This window comes from Spermophilus citellus (assembly GCF_964194105.1).
Source record: "Spermophilus citellus genome assembly, chromosome: 15".
Lineage (NCBI taxonomy): Eukaryota > Metazoa > Chordata > Mammalia > Rodentia > Sciuridae > Spermophilus > Spermophilus citellus.
The window spans coordinates 86,883,711-86,901,161 of NC_138195.1; the positions used below are offsets into that span (position 1 = coordinate 86,883,711).

The 17,451-nt window shown below is 37.2% G+C and overlaps 1 protein-coding gene across 8 annotated transcripts in view; it reads left to right on the forward strand.

Moving 5' to 3' along the window:
• Positions 1–17,358, forward strand: part of INPP5F (inositol polyphosphate-5-phosphatase F) — an 84,176-nt gene extending 66,818 nt beyond the window's left edge. For 3 of the 8 annotated variants that reach the window (XM_081268070.1, XM_081268072.1, XM_081268074.1), the window contains 9 exons: positions 952–1,072; positions 2,263–2,391; positions 4,212–4,329; positions 5,997–6,195; positions 12,519–12,590; positions 13,554–13,627; positions 14,056–14,184; positions 14,754–14,841; positions 15,150–17,358. In XM_081268070.1, coding sequence (XP_081124196.1) covers positions 952–1,072; positions 2,263–2,391; positions 4,212–4,329; positions 5,997–6,195; positions 12,519–12,590; positions 13,554–13,627; positions 14,056–14,184; positions 14,754–14,841; positions 15,150–16,305 — 2,086 coding nt within the window. In that variant the 3' untranslated portion in view covers positions 16,306–17,358. Of the gene's footprint in view, positions 1–951; positions 1,073–2,262; positions 2,393–4,211; positions 4,330–5,996; positions 6,196–12,518; positions 12,591–13,553; positions 13,628–14,055; positions 14,188–14,753; positions 14,842–15,149 lie in introns of those variants that run through there. The other 5 variants (XM_081268073.1, XM_081268071.1, XM_081268075.1 and 2 more) reach the window with 5 other exon arrangements.
• The last annotated feature ends 93 nt before the right edge of the window (positions 17,359–17,451 follow it).

Below are 17,451 nucleotides of genomic sequence, written 5' to 3' on the forward strand. Positions count from 1 at the left end.
TAGCTTTGAACAGGGAACAGATGTCAGGTGGTTGGGCAAAATGAAGCAAAATGCTCTGTAACTATTCTTTAAGGACATCCATTTATTCCTTTTCATGCTCTCTGGTACACATTTTCTCCTTCTCACCATCTCTAACATGGGAGAGAAGATTTAGAGGTACTCAATTTTCAGGCAATTCAAAATTAACAGAGAAGGAAAATGATTTTCAGCTACAGGAGGTAAATGTAGGGAAAAAAAATGGCTTAAAGGACAGGAGAGAACGTTCAATTTGATTTTAAGACTAAACAGGTGGCCAGAGAAATTAGAGGAACAAGGCATGCTGCATGACTCCTCACTAGGCGGTAAAGTAGGTTAGTCTGTTCCAGATAGTGTAGATGCATTTCTACTTTGAATCGAAAGGGGAGGAAGGAGATGGTGTTAAAAGTGCTCTCTGTTTTCAGCTCTGCCTAGTAGTTAGTAGTTATATGATTTGTGACAAATCACTCTTTCTCTGTACCTCAGTTTTGCTGTGTTTTCTAAAATGGGGATAATTTTGTCACTGTCAACTTACTGTGTAAATTAACAACACTGTCTGTAAAAGACTCAATAATTCCTGGCACATAATGATATTCCAAGAACATTGCTAACTAATGCTGCTCTGTTATTGTTATACTTTAAAGAATTGTGGTTTTTGAGCCAGGCATGGTGGCCCACACCTGTAATCCCAGCAGCTGTGGAGGCTGAGGCAGGAGGATTGTGGGTTCAAAGCCAGCCTCAGTAAAAGTGAGGCACTGAGCAACTCAGTGAGACCTTTCTCTAAATAAAATAAAAAATAAGGCTGGGGATGTGGCTCAGTGGTCAAGTGCCCCTGAGTTCAATCCCTGGTACCTTCCCCCCCAAAAAAAATTGTTTTTTGAAAAATGTATTAAAGTATTTCAAATTGTAAAATAGTCCTATACTGTTTTTGAAAAGGGTTGATCAAGCTGGGGTAATATGTAAACAAGAAGGGATTTTTCGAGTTAATTGCATGGACTGTCTGGATCGCACCAATGTGGTCCAAGCTGCCATCGCACGAGTGGTCATGGAACAGCAGGTAACTTGGAGTCCATTCATTTCATTCTAAATAATCATTTTTAAATGTTTTTTATGTATAAATAAACAATGAAATATTTTTTCAAATTCCAGATGTTCTATGGAACATTTATAGAATATAAACATCACTGTTGCTTTAAAACTTGAAAATCACAAACTTTATTAGAAATAAGTTGAATAAAGTGGCTACCCTTCTATCCTAGCCCTATGGGTGGCAGCTATTTCCTTCATTGTTTTCTATCATCTCTCTTACCTCAGTGTTCCATTTTAGATCTCTCAGTCTTCCAACACCCAAATAATAAAGTTCCTGTATTATATAAATTCCTAAAGTGAATGAATTTGAAAATTAAATCCCCATAGTGAGCCAGTTATGGTGGTATATGCCTATAATCCCAGCTACTCAGGAGGCTGAGGCAGGAGGATCTCAGTTCAGAGGCCAGCATGTGTGAGGCCCTGCATACTTACTGGTACTGCAGTAAGTAAATAAATAATTACTACTGCAGTAAGTAAATAAATAATTACCTAAGTGAAAATACCTAGCATGGTTTCTAGATTTTTGTGTTTTGTTTTTTGTGATACAACCTTGTGACTGAATCTTTGTCTTATGTAGTGTTTGAATAGCCAGGCTTCTGAATTTAAGTCTGGCTCTATCACATGCTAGGTTTTGACTCTACCATAGACCTTAACCTCTCCAAACCTTAATATTGTCATATTTTAATAAAAGTATTGATGTATATAGTGTTATGATGAGTAAATGAGATAATTCATGTGAAAAAACTCTTAGAACTCTAGAGTAGAATTCACATTTACTGGGCACTCACTACTTTGCTGCTGTTAATATTATTTTTCCTTATGCTTTTCTGATATTTAGTTTTATTTTGTAGGCAAATTTAAAACAAAGAATTTAACATATAATAGTGTGAGACAATACATTAAAAATTATAACAAATGCAAGAGGTCCTAGGTTCAAATTCCTGACGAGCTCTGCCCCCCCCATGAAAAGTATATATTATTCAACTATAGTAATTCATAAAGCTGTATTTTAACAGTGTTTTATTTTAAAATGTCAGAAAAAAATTTTAAAATGTAAGGGTCCTAAATTTTATGTCAATATGTTTCCTTTTTATACAGTACACATTTGATGCTATGGTTTCTAGGCTCATATATAATCTAACAATGTGTTCTTTTTAGCTGAAAAAATTAGGTGTGATGCTCCCGGAGCAGCCATTACCTGTGAAGTGTAATCGAATCTACCAGATAATGTGGGCTAACAATGGTGACTCCATTAGCAGACAGTATGCTGGGACAGCTGCTCTGAAGGTGAATGTGTGCAGCAAGCAATTATGGATTGTTCTGTGGGATGCAGATTAGACTATGATCAACTTTGTTTTTGAGAGAGAGTTATCTAGACTACAGATGACAGGTCTGTGTAGTTTATTCCCTTCTGGAATGTTTGGCTAAGGCAGAGGTCATTCATTCAAATTCCTACAGCTACCAGGTAATGTGACTCAAGCAGGTTATCATTAGATCAGAGGGAGAAGTAGACTGAGGAGAGCATTTACTGTTCCTGGAGGGGGCCAGTCCACTGTTTCCCTAGGAGGCCCTCTGTTGCTATATCTTTGTTTTTCAAGGGAGCCTAGAAATCTGGAATTTTCTGTGAATGGATTTTAAAACTGGGTAGAGATAAAACAAAGCATATCTATTGGCAGAACTTGGTCTCTATTATGATAATTTGTCTTTGCTGAATTTGAATTCTAATCCTAAACTCTGTGACCTTGTGTAAGTCACTTAGTTTCTGTCTCATTTGCAATAAGACTAGGCATATTGTAAAAGGTCATCATAGAAATAGACTTAAATGCTTGTAAGAATTTAGAACATTCCCTAACACATAGTAAGTGCTGGAGAAGTACTTTATTATTTTCTGTTGTAAGTCTTTGACAATCTCATATAGCTAGTCTTCATAAAATTTTAAATGTAAATATATTCTCTGGAAACCAAATGCTGCCTTTGTGTGTATTGCTCTTTGTGGGCAATAGGAAGTAGTCAAATTTGTTAAATTAGGTTTTTGTTAATTTTTCTTCAAGTTAATAGTTCATCTCAGGATATTTCTTTTACAAATTGTACTATTAAGGGCTTAACAAGCATCACATAGTCCATCTTTTTGGTTGAATGATAAATATAAAAATTAGCTTTAGAAGTTCTTGTACATTTTATTATTTAAAGAATGTGGTGCTAGGATTGTGGCTCAGTGGTGGGATTGTGGCCCAGCACGGGTGGGACCTGGGACCCAGGTTCGATCCTCAGCACCATATAAAAATAAAGGCATTGTGTTGTGTCCATCTACACCTAAAAAATAAATAAATATTTAAAAACAAAAAAAGAATAAGACCGCTCCCCCACCCCATTTGATTTTAAACTTCTTTGGGATTCATGTTTATGTCTCTGTAATAGTTATTGCTTTACAAATATTCCCCAAGAATGGCCTGATTAGGAGCATGGTCCTTAAATTTCAGTTTAAGGATGAGGCCTGTATTTGAGATTGTCTTGGCTAGAAAGAGGGATTGGAATGGGAAAAGAAAGAATGTATCTTTCTTGCATTAAAAGTAAGTTACTGCCTCTCTAAGGATCTTCTCTGCCATGTTTGTTGTGAAAAACAGAAGTTTAAACCCTTTTTGGATTGTTGTACATGTGCAGTGATCCACGGAAATCATGGTCTTCCCTTTCTACTCATCTACACATATGCACACACTGGTTAAATTCTGTTATAATAAATTCTAGGGAACTATCCACATTTTACACTTCAGAAATTTGGTTTTTGAATATCATACCAAAGTCTTGAAAATCTTTTGTTTTGGCCTGTCAATTCTAGAAATTCTACGAATTACCAAGGAGGACTTTACCCTAAAATACCAACTAAGTATGAAAACTGGTGCCACAAATAGCATATTTAATTATTTGACATGCTTGAATCAGTCAAATACTAATAAATACCTTAACTGCACTATTTGAAAATTATTAAAGTTAGGATTTGGAAATTATAGAAGTCTTTATAATTCTAGTCTTGAAATGAAAGCCCAGAATTGATTTTGAGAATATTTTATGTTTGAATAAATTGTCAAAATGGCTTTTTCTTTTAACAGGGTGACTTTACAAGAACAGGGGAAAGGAAATTAGCAGGAGTTATGAAAGATGGAGTTAACTCAGCAAATAGGTATTACCTCAATCGGTTTAAGGATGCTTATAGGCAAGCTGTTATAGGTAAGGAATATAAATGTTTTTTTCCCCTCAAAATTTATTATATTCTTTCCTCAAAAGTTTACTCTGTGACTAAAAATTTTTACATGAATCAACTTCATTAACACAACTCACGTTTTGTAATATACTTGCGTTTCTATATTGAACCTCTTACCCAATAAATCAGATTTAAATTTTTTATAAGATTTAGAATTTGACTGATATTTTTGGCTCGAGAAACAAAAGAAAACATCTACTTTCATACATATATGTCAGTTTGCTACTCCTGTAACATAAAGCAAAGTTGAAGCTCCTGGAGTGTGGAATAAGTTGCTTAAAACCTCAACAACTAAAAACTTCATATTTTGTTTGTTTTCCCATTACTCAAGGCTAAGTGATATAACCAGATTGTTTTTTCCCCCCATTAAAGCATTTGTCAAATGTTCTTGTGGTGGACAAATACATCATCTTCTTCCATAAACATGGTTTAACAAGTTAGTAGAGTATCAGATTTGGACAGCATCCTTACCAATTCATCATTATTTAGAAGAGGAAATAGGAAGGTAGATTGTACAATAGAATATATGCATTGACATGTCTTTAATTTTTATAAAATTAAGGATTTAAAATGAGGAATTTTAAAGGAAAATTAAGGCTTATGGAAAATGCGGAGTGTTTTGGATTAGAATCAAATCCAGGGGCTAGGGTTGTGGCTCAGTGGTAGAGCGCTCACCAAGCACGTGTGAGGAGCTGGGTTCGAGCCTCAGCACCACATAAAAATAAAGGTACTGTGTACAACTACAATTAAAAAAAATTTTTAAAAAGAATCAAATGCAACATAGCTTACCTGTGGTTTCTGAGAATCTTTTTATCCCCTCCTCCTCTTTTTTTAACCATATTCTTTTTTTTTTTTTAAGCACACATGAAAAACCAGGGCCTAGACAATAGCCAATTGGGAATTAGAGAATTCTGGTATAAAGAAATTTGATTCATTTGCCAGAGTGGAGGTGGAAGGTGGTTCGAGCTATGCTATGACTAGAGAATTTGATTTTAGCAGTTTATTGCGTCTACTGGTTGATATAGCAACCCAGCTTCTGTCATCCTCTCAATTTAACTGTCCATCCCACCAGTTTCATCCTGATTCTGACCCTTGTTTTCTTCAAGGTATAGAGATGGAGGCCAGTAGAAGTTCTGACTTGTTGCTTCCCTTTGTAGGGCTAGTGGTTCTTTCCCAGAGATATGTCAGGGCTCACTGTCCTAAATTTGTTTACAGGAATGGGATTGTAATGATTTATTTAAGCTTCAGCAGCATAGCATGCCCCTTCAGGAGGAAGTTAGCTTGTCTATACAAATCTTTGACCATATTTTAAAATTGGTTTTTCTTTTTAGTGTCAAGTCAGAGGAGTTTTTTAAATATTGGGTATACAAGTCCCTTATCAGATAATGTGTCATAAATATTCCCCTCTTTCTGTGGGTTGTCTTTTTCACTTTCATGATAATGCCCTTTGAAACACAAAAGTTTTAAATTTTGATGATTGTCACATTTTTTCTTTTGTTGTTTAAGATTTTGGTGCCATATCTAAAAAATCTTGCCCAAGTAAAGATTATAAAGATTTATGTTTATGTGTTCTTCTTAGAGTTTTAGGTCTTACTTAGCTTATTGATAATAGATATTAACCCTTCCACCCTAGATTTGATGCAAGGCATTCCAGTGACAGAAGATCTTTATTCCATATTTACTAAGGAGAAAGAGCATGAAGCTTTGCATAAGGAAAATCAGAGAAGCCACCAGGAACTAATTAGTCAGCTCTTACAAAGTTACATGAAGTTACTACTGCCTGATGATGAGAAATTCCATGGGGGCTGGGCACTCATTGATTGTGATCCCAGGTGAGTTGAAATGGTGTCCTGATAAGTAACCTGCTTAACCTGATGTTGGTAAGTTGTCACAGTTAATGCTAGCTGTGGGCGTGGATGCATGATGCATGGCAATTTTTAGTACAGGACTGCTGCTGAAGTACTAACTTAAGATACTCACAGTGGCTGGGGATGTGGCTCAAGCAGTAGCATGCTTGCCTGGCATGTGCGGGGCACTGGGTTCGATCCTCAGCACCACATAAAAATAAAAAATGTTGTGTCCACTGAAAACTAAAAATAAATATTAAATTTAAAAAAAGATACAGTGGGTGCAAAATTAAGGGAGTACTAAAAAACTCAGTAATTAAAATAAGTATTTTAATACAAATTTGATTTTTAAAAATTTATATTGTGGGGCTGGGGATGTGGCTCAAGCGGTAGCGCGCTCGCCTGGCATGCGTGCGGCCCGGGTTCGATCCTCAGCACCACATACCAACAAAGATGTTGTGTCCACCGAGAACTAAAAAATAAAATGTTAAAAATTCTCTCTCTCCTTCTCCTTTCTCACTCTCTCTCCTCTCTCACTCTCTTTAAAAAAAAAAAAATTAAAAAAAAATTTATATTGGCCACCAGGCACAGTGGCACACGCCTATAATCCTAGAGGCTTAGGAGGCTGAGACAGGAGGATCGTGAGTTCAAATTCAGCCTCAGCAACTTGTGAGGCGCTAAGCAACTCAGACCCTGTCACTAAATAAAATACAAAACAGGGCTGGGGATGTGGCTTAGTGGCCGAGTGCCCCTGAGTTCAATCCCTATTACCAAAAAAAAAAAAAATTTATATTGGCCAACTGCAGCCTGCAGCTGGCAGTGTGGATCCTGCCTTGCCATCTCCAGAGTTTAGGTTTAGGTTTATTGTATTGATGCACATAAGAGGTACAAGTGATGCTTATTATTTTTATTGGATATAAAGTGGTCCTAGCCTTTCATCAAATAAATAGGCTGACTAATACTTGACATTTTTTTGAACAAAAAGCATCCAGTTTCAAGTGGTTCTTCAAAATATCAGTGAATAGCAGAATCTAAATTGATCTACCAAATTGCTTGCTTTTACACAAATCTAAAACGGTAATCTTCAATATTATAAAATCAAAACAAAATCAAAAACATTTTAGGAAATTCTAGGCCAAGCTCCGCTCTGAGCATAAAGCATTCTAGATTTTATCTTGTACATTTCATGTAATTTGAATAAAAGGGACATTAAATATGCTTCAAAGCACAATCAAATGAAGATAGTATTTACATATATTAACATTAATAAAAAGTAACATTGACTTACTTCATAGACAAAACTTCCATGACGTTAATGTCATGGAAGATTTCATTTTGATAGTAAATACTGTATGTATGGATAGAATTTGCATACCTTTAAAGTGAGGTGAGGTTTTTCTCACACATCTTAGCAAAAAATTTGTGTTCTTTTAAGCCATTTGTTTAAAAACTATATTTTGGTACCAAAAAATATAAAATATATATGTATATGTGTTTACATACATACATATTTTAATTTTTATACTAGAATTGAAACCCAGGGTTAGTTTTATATTTCATGATGGACAATGCAGTCTTATTTATTCTGTCCTTATTGCTGTCTTGTTTGTAGGACTGTGTGTCTAGCAGTCACAGACAGGGGAATAGTAATCTCTGTATACTCGTTAAGTCACAGGATACTTCATGCTTCTAACTGTGTCACTGTGATCTCAGGCTGAGCTTTTTGTTGAGTTGGCCTTTTAGTTGTATTTTCTTTTAATATATATATTTTTTTAGTTGTAGATGGACACAATACCTTTGTTTATTTTTATGTGGTACTGAGGATCGAACCCAGCGCCTCACACGTGCGAGGCAAGCACTCCATTGCTGAGCCACAATTCCAGCCCCTTTTTAGTTGTATTTTGCTTCTTGTTCTACTTCTTCATTCTTTTGTTTTAGGGTATATTCAGGTGTGGGCCTCTTGCTGAGTTTCCTGACTAGTTTCTAGTTTGTCCTTAGATTCCCTTCTCTTCCTCAGATGTTATTACATGATATATTTGTCCTCTAATTCTTCCTCAGGTGGTTGGTTATCAAGTGATGCAAAGTATCCTTTGCCTTTTTTACTTGCCAAAGCTTCTACTGCCATCCTCGTTCTCGTCTTCTTCCTTGTGTACAAAATAGGCCCATCTGTATCACAGTCTTTGGTAACTCTGGAATTGGTAACCTTTGGAATACTGAAAGACTCTGGATCTCCCATCAACCCAAGAATCATCAGCTGAGATGCTACCTTCCTTGTCTTATTGGTTGTAAAAGTTTGTGTTTTCTCCACTAACATGGAGCCAGTGCCTGATGGAGAGTGGTTCTGTTAGCTCTTTGATCCAGAGAAGCTGCCTCAGGTCTAAGGCAGAGGTGTGCAGGGGAGTCCCACTGCTAACCAGGACAGTGTTAGTGTCTGAGGGAATGACATGTTGATTCTCAAGGCACTGCAGCTAAAGTTTGAGACTTTCCAGAAGAATCTCCTCTAAGGCTGACTATGCCAGACTGGCTGTATCTCACAATGGTTGAAGTACTGGCCATATGCCGGGTATTTTGGCCTTTGTGTGTTCCTGATCTTATTGTTTTGCTGGAAACTGCTTTTGTTGAAGCTTTGGGATAGGATGAGATGGATGGAGCAGATGGTGAGGCTGATACTTTGAAGGTGGTGGCTTCTCAGATCATGTTTTAGCTTCTTGGCTTGGATAGAAGGAAAGGGTATGTCTATCAGAAGTCATATTTCTTTTTAATGAGAGGCACTAAATCACTCTATGGCTGACTCCAACATGAACCCCTTTTGGAAGCTCAGGAAATATGGGGGATGGAGTGGTCTACAATTCATATAAGTTGAATAATACTTTTTGTGACTGGTTGATCTCACATGTTTTTGGAGTTTATCCACATTGTGGCATAAGCCTCATTTTTTCAAGTAACTGAACAGCATTCCATTGTATGGATATACACAACTTTTGGATTATGTCCACATTTTGGCTATTACAGTGTTGCATGAACATTTGTATTCAAGCTTTTGTTTGCACATATTTTCAGTTCATTTTAGTGTATATTTTGGCATAAAATTGCCAGCTCATTTGGTAATCCCGTTTGACTTTTGAGAAGCTGCCAAAATATTTTCCACAGTGGCTGTGCTACTTCATACTTACACCAGCATGTATGAGGGTTCCAATTTCTCCAGACTTGACCACCACTTATTTTTCCCTTTTAAAAAGATTTTTTGTCATCCTAGTGTATTTGAAGTAAGGTATACCTTTTTTAGCTTTGATTTGCATTTCCCTAATGACAAATGTTGAGGATTTTTTTTTCTTGTGCTTGTTGACTCTTTTTGTATCTTCCTTAGGGGGGAAAAATGTCATTCGAATTCAATGCCTATTTTTAAATTGAAACGTTTATATTTTTATTGAGTTGTAAATAAAGTTTTACCAAGATCTGGGTGGGTATTAGGGTCAGGCAAACAAGGAAGGATTGTACAAATGCAGAAACCCTTACTGTCTTAATTTTTTGATGTCTTGGTCATATTTTTACAGTAATTTTGATTTTTAAAAGTACTGCATTAATCCTGTGTTGTCCCCTTAATTATGCGTGAGACAGTGCCTCCCTCGCCAAACCGCAGTCACTGCCGCAGCGTAGTTGCGGCGAGCCGTGGCTGGCAGGAACCCGGGGCTGTGGCGCTTTTCCGCCTGGGCCCTGTGGGAGCTGTCCAGCGCAACAGGGCCATTTCGTACAGCCCCTGTACGTAAGGGCTGACCTCTCAAGTCTTTTGTGTCCTTTCCCGCCACCTCTTTTCCCGCCTCCAGTTGTTGTAGCACAGTCTGGCGATAATGGGAAAGAGGACCTTAAATTTGAGAGGAACTACAAGTATGTCCTCCAGCCACTCTACAAAGCCAAGTGTGTAGCGGTTCTATTCAGCTCGCCCTCTGGACACTCAAGGCCGCTGCCTATACCAGGTTTAGCTGAGTGATGAGCCACGGGATAACCACTCTCCATCAGGCCTATTGCTGGGTCAGATACGGCCGAGGTCCACTGCTCGCCGACCGTTGCAAAGGCGCGAGCCAAGTATCGCGGGAGCCGACCACCCAGCACCCTTCCCCCACTGGGCCGGGGTCCGTGCCCTCCATGGAGGGCGCTGGATGCGCAGAGCAAGGCGCGCATGCGCACTGCCAATCAGCCACTTCCGGAAGTGGGCGGCCGGAAACCAGACGTGTCCCCTGGGCGTGACTTGGCGCGGCCGCATAGCAGTTGCCGCATTCGCTGCAGGCGCGAGCTAGGGTGCAGGTGGCTCTAGACTGAGCTTCGAGACATCGACGGACTGACGGACGGACCGACTGACAATGCCGCGCTCCCACCGGCCTCCACCAACCGCGCAGCGGGCTGCCGCCGCCAATGCTGCCGAGCCCAAGTCTGAAGGCGTTCTTGCCATGACTTTTAAGATTTTTCTCCTTTTTGCAGGACTTATGGTTAAAGTTCCTGTGGGGTTATATTTTTCCTGTAAATTACTTCTTTTCCAGAGCCTGATGTTAATGTCCCCTGAAGACAGCGCCTTCTATGCGACTATTGTCGCGGTGGTCGGGCTGCATGTGGTGCTGGCGATTTTTGTCTTCATAGTGTGGAAGGAGGGTTTGCCTCAGTGGCGGGAAAACAAAAATGAATAGAGCAGCATCCTCAGGGCTGCAGATGTGGGGGGTGGGGAAGCACCTAAGGGGTCTTTCTTTTTCTTTCTTGTTCGTATTAAAAGTGCTTTTTTTTTTTTAATGGGGTAAGGGTGGGTGGGGAGGGAAATTAAGTATTTACTGCAGTTAAGACTTCAGTAAAAATGCGGGTGGGGGGAGGGCCGACATTTTTCGACCGCCTATTATGTGCCAAGTGCTTTTCATTAAGGACATAATGTTTTAGACTGAGGATCATGTTTGCCTGATGTAAATATTAATGCCAAATTAGGAAGATAGGATGAAAGTAATCTCTGTAATTAGTAGAGTAGAATTTATTTCATATAAAAATATGTGTCGTGACGTATTTTTTGGGCTTGGCTCAAGCAACAATTTTCTGAATGCACGTAAGTATCAATGCATAAAATGAAATCGCATATTACTGTGTTATTCGGTATTATTCTCAATGAAGCTCCCTGGATCGTTGAATATGTGGTTTTCTTTTTCCCATTCATTAAATAATGCTCAAATTTTGGCTCTTAGAATCAATCTGTTTTATCGGGTTCTGGCATCTTATTCTTCCTCATTGTGTTCTTCAGTTTATTAGGCGAAAATTGAGGTGCATTTGTTGTTTTAGATGACTGCTAGAGTCATGCCGCAGCAAGGTGCCGCGGATGTGGAAGACTGCAGTTGAAGATGTTAGTAAATCCCGCAGTACCCGTTAAACAATGACCTCATTCTTACGCAGATTAAGTAGTGGCTTAAGTTCGTTCCATCTACGAATCTTTTTTCCCCGCTATTGTTTTCCATTTGCTTTTCCACTGGCGTTTTTATAAGATCTAGCGATTTTGTTATGAAATCTTGAAATCTTAAGACAGAAATGTCCACTCTTCCAGTGGAATTTAGAGACTAGTTATGAGAATGCACCACCTTTTGATCATGGAAAGCCTGTTGATATTAGATTAATATTTTCATATTTTCACATTCTTCCTATTGTCAGAAATTTGTAGATTTTATACTTTGACTGTTTCCTTATTAATTTTATGAGATACGTTTTACTATGATTTTGATTTAATGGTCCATCAACACTCATCTGGTTTGTAACTTGTATTTTTTATTTAGTTTGATCTATAGTGAGAAAATAGAATGTAGCTTGGATTTGTTTCATTTTTGCACATAAATGTTATATTTATGTAAAACTCTTTGAAGAGATGTATTCTATAGGAGTGTAAAATATTGTAAATGTATAGTGTTGTTTTGAATGTTAGACAATGAGGTAATCTATGATTCCTCTGTCTTACATTTTCCTATCTTTCCACTAACCGCCTACCACCTCCCCCCCAATTATCCTGTTTTCTCTGAGGATTCTTCCTTTTCCCCTTTTCTGGCTACTTCTCTTTGAGAAAGGACTTTTCCTCAGATCCAGTCCTTCTTTCCACCTCCCCCACTTCCCAAATCTGTTTTTTCTTATTGCTTTAAAATTTTCCAAATGCATTGATTGCATTACATTTAAGTCCAAATTGTCTTTCTTTTGTTCACCTGGCTAGTCTTTTGTCATAATGACTCTGCTGTAGGAATATGCTTGACCAAAAATGCAGATGAAGATATTTAATTACCTGTGTCATGTTTGTTTAGCCTCATTGATGCTACTCATAGAGATGTGGATGTGCTGCTACTGCTTTCTAACTCTGCCTACTACGTGGCCTAGTAAGTTGCTTTATTCGTTTTGAGCTTTCAATTTTCTTTTTAAATTTGGAAAAAAAAATTTTTAGAATTCATAGCAAAAAATGTTAAAGAATCTGGTTTTTATTATTATAAAATTTCATTGAAATATTTTTCAGTTTGAAAAATTTAAGAATTATTAATATGTTTTTTAAGAGTCACACAGTGTTTTTTTAGCTTAGTATTATTATCTGTGTAGCTCCCAGATTTTCATATACTCCATTTTGTATCAGCATACCATATAAAGCATTTTCCCCATTGTTAGGTATCGAATTACCTCCAGATTTTCGATACTATGAATGATGTTAGCTATTCATATACAGATAACTTGTATGTATATGTCCCTGTGCACACACACCAGCTTCTCTTTGGTCAAGAGGATATGTGAAATTATGTGACTTTTGAGGTTCATTGTCAGATCCATTCCCAGAAAGACTACCAATTAACAATGCCAGTTGCAAAATAAAAGTATTTTATTATTTCCTCATGCTCTAGCAGAATTGAGTTTTAATTTATATTTTCTAAATAAATATTTACTTATTTTTGGCTTTGTTAGAATTATATTTTTAGTCCTCATTTCAGATGCCTGTTGGTATAAATCACATGGAATTTTCATCTGCTAAAATATTTCTAAGTAGTTTTGAGTGTTCTGCCTTCATTTTAGGTTAGGTTTTAGATTTTGTTTTTTAAAATTTTTGTAACGTAATTTTTTTTTGCCTTGTAATTGGTTTCTTTTTTAGTGTAAGATCTATAAGCCAATTTTCTTTAGCTGTTAAACTATATGTGTTATTCTTGTTTAGAAAATATTTCTTATGTTTTAACTCTACTCCAGACTATTGTGCTAGGGAAGATTTTATTTTAACTGCATGTAGTAGTTTACTAGTTATATTTGGCTTGTTGGCTGAAAAATGCTTTTAATTGTAATCTTTTTTTCCTCCCTCTTCCTAGTTATGATGATGAAGTTGATAAAGTAAGCCAATATCAACGATTGAGTCTAGAAGGCCTGGAAAAAATAGAAATAGGTAAATTTTAACATACTAACCAATTCTCTTGCTTCCAAGTATAGGTCAGATTATTTTAAGTGACTGGTAGAGTAAGTATCTGATAGAAACCAGAAGAGGATATTTCAAGTAGTCTTTGTCTTTAGACTTCTTTTCTAGTCTTAGAGAGTAGTGATAGATAGTCTGATAATATTAACTGGGTTTCTATTATTTTTGCCTTGTGAAGATAAAACCAGGGATCAAGTTTAAATAATTGAGACAGAAAGAGTTTTTATATGTCATCAAATCAAAAGGTCACAATAAGCTTGTCTTTTGCACATTCTCATTTAGATTATGAAAACTTGTTACCTACCTAGTTGATGAATGTTTTGTTGATCTTTTGAAGTGACAGAGGAAAGTGAATGTCATGTGAAAGGTATAACTTTACATGTATTCATTTGGGTTTTTAGGTCCTGAACCCACACTCTTTGGTAAACCAAAGTTCTCCTGCATGCGACTGCACTACAGATATAAAGAAGCAAGTGGTTATTTCCATACACTGAGAGCTGTAATGCGTAATCCAGAAGAAGATGGAAAAGGTAAAAAAGAGGAAGATATAAAAAATATTCAGCAGTGGGCTTGATATATTCTATTCTTCTGAGTCCAAATGGAATTGGGGACATTGCCTACAGTGTAGTGGTCCAGCATTATGATCTGAGACTTTTAAATACGAACTCTGTTCCCAGGATTACAGGGAGTTTCTTTGAATGGATTCTCTATATCTTCTGTTAAAATTTGTTTTAGAACATTTTATTTATTTATTTATTTATTTTTAAAGAGAGAGAGAGAGAGGAGAGGGAGAGAGAGAATTTTTAATGTTTTATTTTTTTAGTTCTCGGCGGACACAACATCTTTGTTGGTATGTGGTGCTGAGGATCGAACCCGGGCCACACGCATGCCAGGCGAGCGCGCTACCGCTTGAGCCACATCTCCAGCCCTAGAACATTTTAAATTAGTGGGGGGACTAGTGAACAAGTAGCAATTTTTAAACCTGTATTTAAGTGCATGACCACAGATTTTAGTCAAGCTTGTTTGAATTTGAGCAGCTTTATTTTTAGTAAGTTTTGTATGTTTTTGGAGATGTTAAGTGGTTATATTTGGGTTTCAGATACCCTTCAGTGCATTGCAGAGATGCTTCAGATAACCAAGCAGGCTATGGGATTGGATGTACCTATAATTGAGAAAAAACTTGAGAGGTGAGCATACCACTTCAAAGATTTTCTTCCAAGAATAAAGACATTATTATCCAAGGTCTTAGTTCTTTAAAGGTATGTCCAAGGGAGGAATGGGGGAAACCACATTTAAATTTCTTATGTAGCTCTCATATTTCTATCAGACAGTGTTATTTTATTGTCAAATCCCAAGAAGTTATTTTGTCTTGTCAATTAAAGGATGCAGTTTTCATAGAATCAGAATCAATTTAAATAAGCAAATCATCTTCATTTATTAGAATGGTGATACTGGATTCCATGGACAATTGACATTTTTCTTTTCTAATTTATAGGAAGAGCAGTAAACCTCACGAAGACATCATTGGTATCAGATCTCAAAACCAAGGCTCTTTGGCCCAGGGGAAGAATTTTTTAATGAGCAAATTTTCATCTCTAAATCAAAAAGTGAAGCAGACCAAATCCAATGTAAATATTGGCAACCTTCGAAAGTTAGGAAACTTCACGAAACCTGAAATGAAAGTTAACTTTCTAAAACCAAATTTAAAAGTCAATCTTTGGAAATCAGATAGTAGTCTTGAGACTTTGGAACACTCAGGAGTGATGGACAGTAAGGTCCAGGCAGAGTCTGATGGGGACATGTCTTCAGATAATGACTCATACCACTCTGATGAATTCCTTACAAATTCCAAGTCTGATGAAGACAGGCAGCTAGCTAATTCTTTAGAGAGTGTAGGGCCAGTAGATTATGTTCTTCCTAGTTGTGGTATTATTGCTTCAGCACCTCGATTAGGCAGTCGATCCCAGTCTATCAGCAGCACTGATGTTAGCATTCATGCTCTTTCAGACATTACTGTTGCTCATGGAAGTGGGCTTGGAAAAGGCCGGGTGTCTCCTTTGAAAAAAAGTCCTTCTGCTGACAATATACATCTATTGACTGGTTTTGCCAAGCCTGTGGATATTTATTGCCACAGATTTGTGCAAGATGCACAAAACAAAATGACGGAGCTATCAGAGATCAGGTGTGTGTCTCAGCAAGCTAGTGAGGAAGGAAATCATATGAGCAATCACGTTTCTAATGAAGAAACCAAATCAGAATCAGCAGAACTAATACCTTCTCGACCATCTCAATTAGATGTGTCTTTTTCTGCAACAGGCCCACAGTTTTTGTCAGTTGAACCAGTGCACTCTGTTATATTTCAAAAGACCCCTGGTTCTGGTTCAGGCATGTTGGAACTTGAGTCAGGGCTTCATGTAACTCCTTCTCCTTCAGAGAGCAGTAGCAGCAGAGCAGTCTCTCCCTTTGCAAAGATTCGCAGTTCCATGGTCCAGGTTGCTAGTATTACACAAGCTGGGTTAACCCATGGCATAAACTTAGCAGTAGCTAAAGTTCAGAAGAGTCCTGCAGAGCCAGAAGTAGTTAACGAAGTCCAGCAAAAGGAACTTAAAAATATGTTTACACAATGCCAGACACGAATAATTCAGATTTAGAGTTTGGCCACAAAGAAGCCTTTGGCTTTTATTTGAAAGTTCAAAAAGGAGTTTTCACATATTAGGCTGTTTTAACTTGTATGTCTTAATCTACGGATTACAAATTTTTATTTCATTGGGAAGGGTTTTAAAGAAGTCTGAACCTGAGGTTTCCAAATTAGAGTCAAGGCTAGAAATCTAAAATCCTAGATTCTGTAGACCTGAACGGTTTATATTCTGTAACAGGTCACTTCAGAACAACTTGAACTGGTTTTTAGAGGGAAAAGAGGAATGGACTCTAGGAAGCAGATATAAAGGTTAGACATTGACCCATTTAAAGGCTCAGCGGTTTTCTGTTGTCATTTCATTCCTATGCATTACCTCTACAAGGTGGATCATACACTTTAGTTTTTAGTGACTTTAGTGTTCCAAGTGTGGAGAAATATCTGAATGTTGAAAAAAAAATTGTTCAGTTGTGATGGCTTTTAATCATTTTCTAGGAAGTTGATTGAGGATTTTTGACACTGGTCAAGAAACATATTCTCATTTGGTCCTGATTTTTCCCACGTTCCAACTTGAATATATTCCACCTATATCCCCCAAAATGTACACTTGCCAAGTATAATATAAACCTGTCTTGTCAATATGAATGGCATTATCTATTAAATTTCATTTTGCTCTGTTTTCAGGGATGTAAGAATATATTGGCTACTGGAAATTCTAGAAGGAAGTTTTCAAATTTTAACCTTTTTCCGGGGGGGCATTCTTCAACATCTTGTGCAGACTGTCACAACTATTGAAAATTTAGTCTGAAGCACAGCTTGTGCTGAAACTGGTTTTTCGACCGTAACCCTGTCCACAAAGAACCGGGGCCTCTATATAACCCAAATAGTAAGAAAGCTACACAGCATATTCCAGCAAGTATTGGTTTCTCTGATATCTCAAAGCAATTCTCGGCTGAACATTATGTCTGCTGTGACTTTAATAAGCATTCCACGTTTGTTATTTATTAGTGGTGTTTTTTTTTTTGAAGTGTCAAATCTTGTGACTATTAAAATAAAGTACCATTGTAATTTAAAATAATGTGTGAGAGTTCCTTGCATGACATTTGATCAAGGGTTTGATTTAAAGAATTCACAAGTGGTAAATTTGTTATAACTGCATACT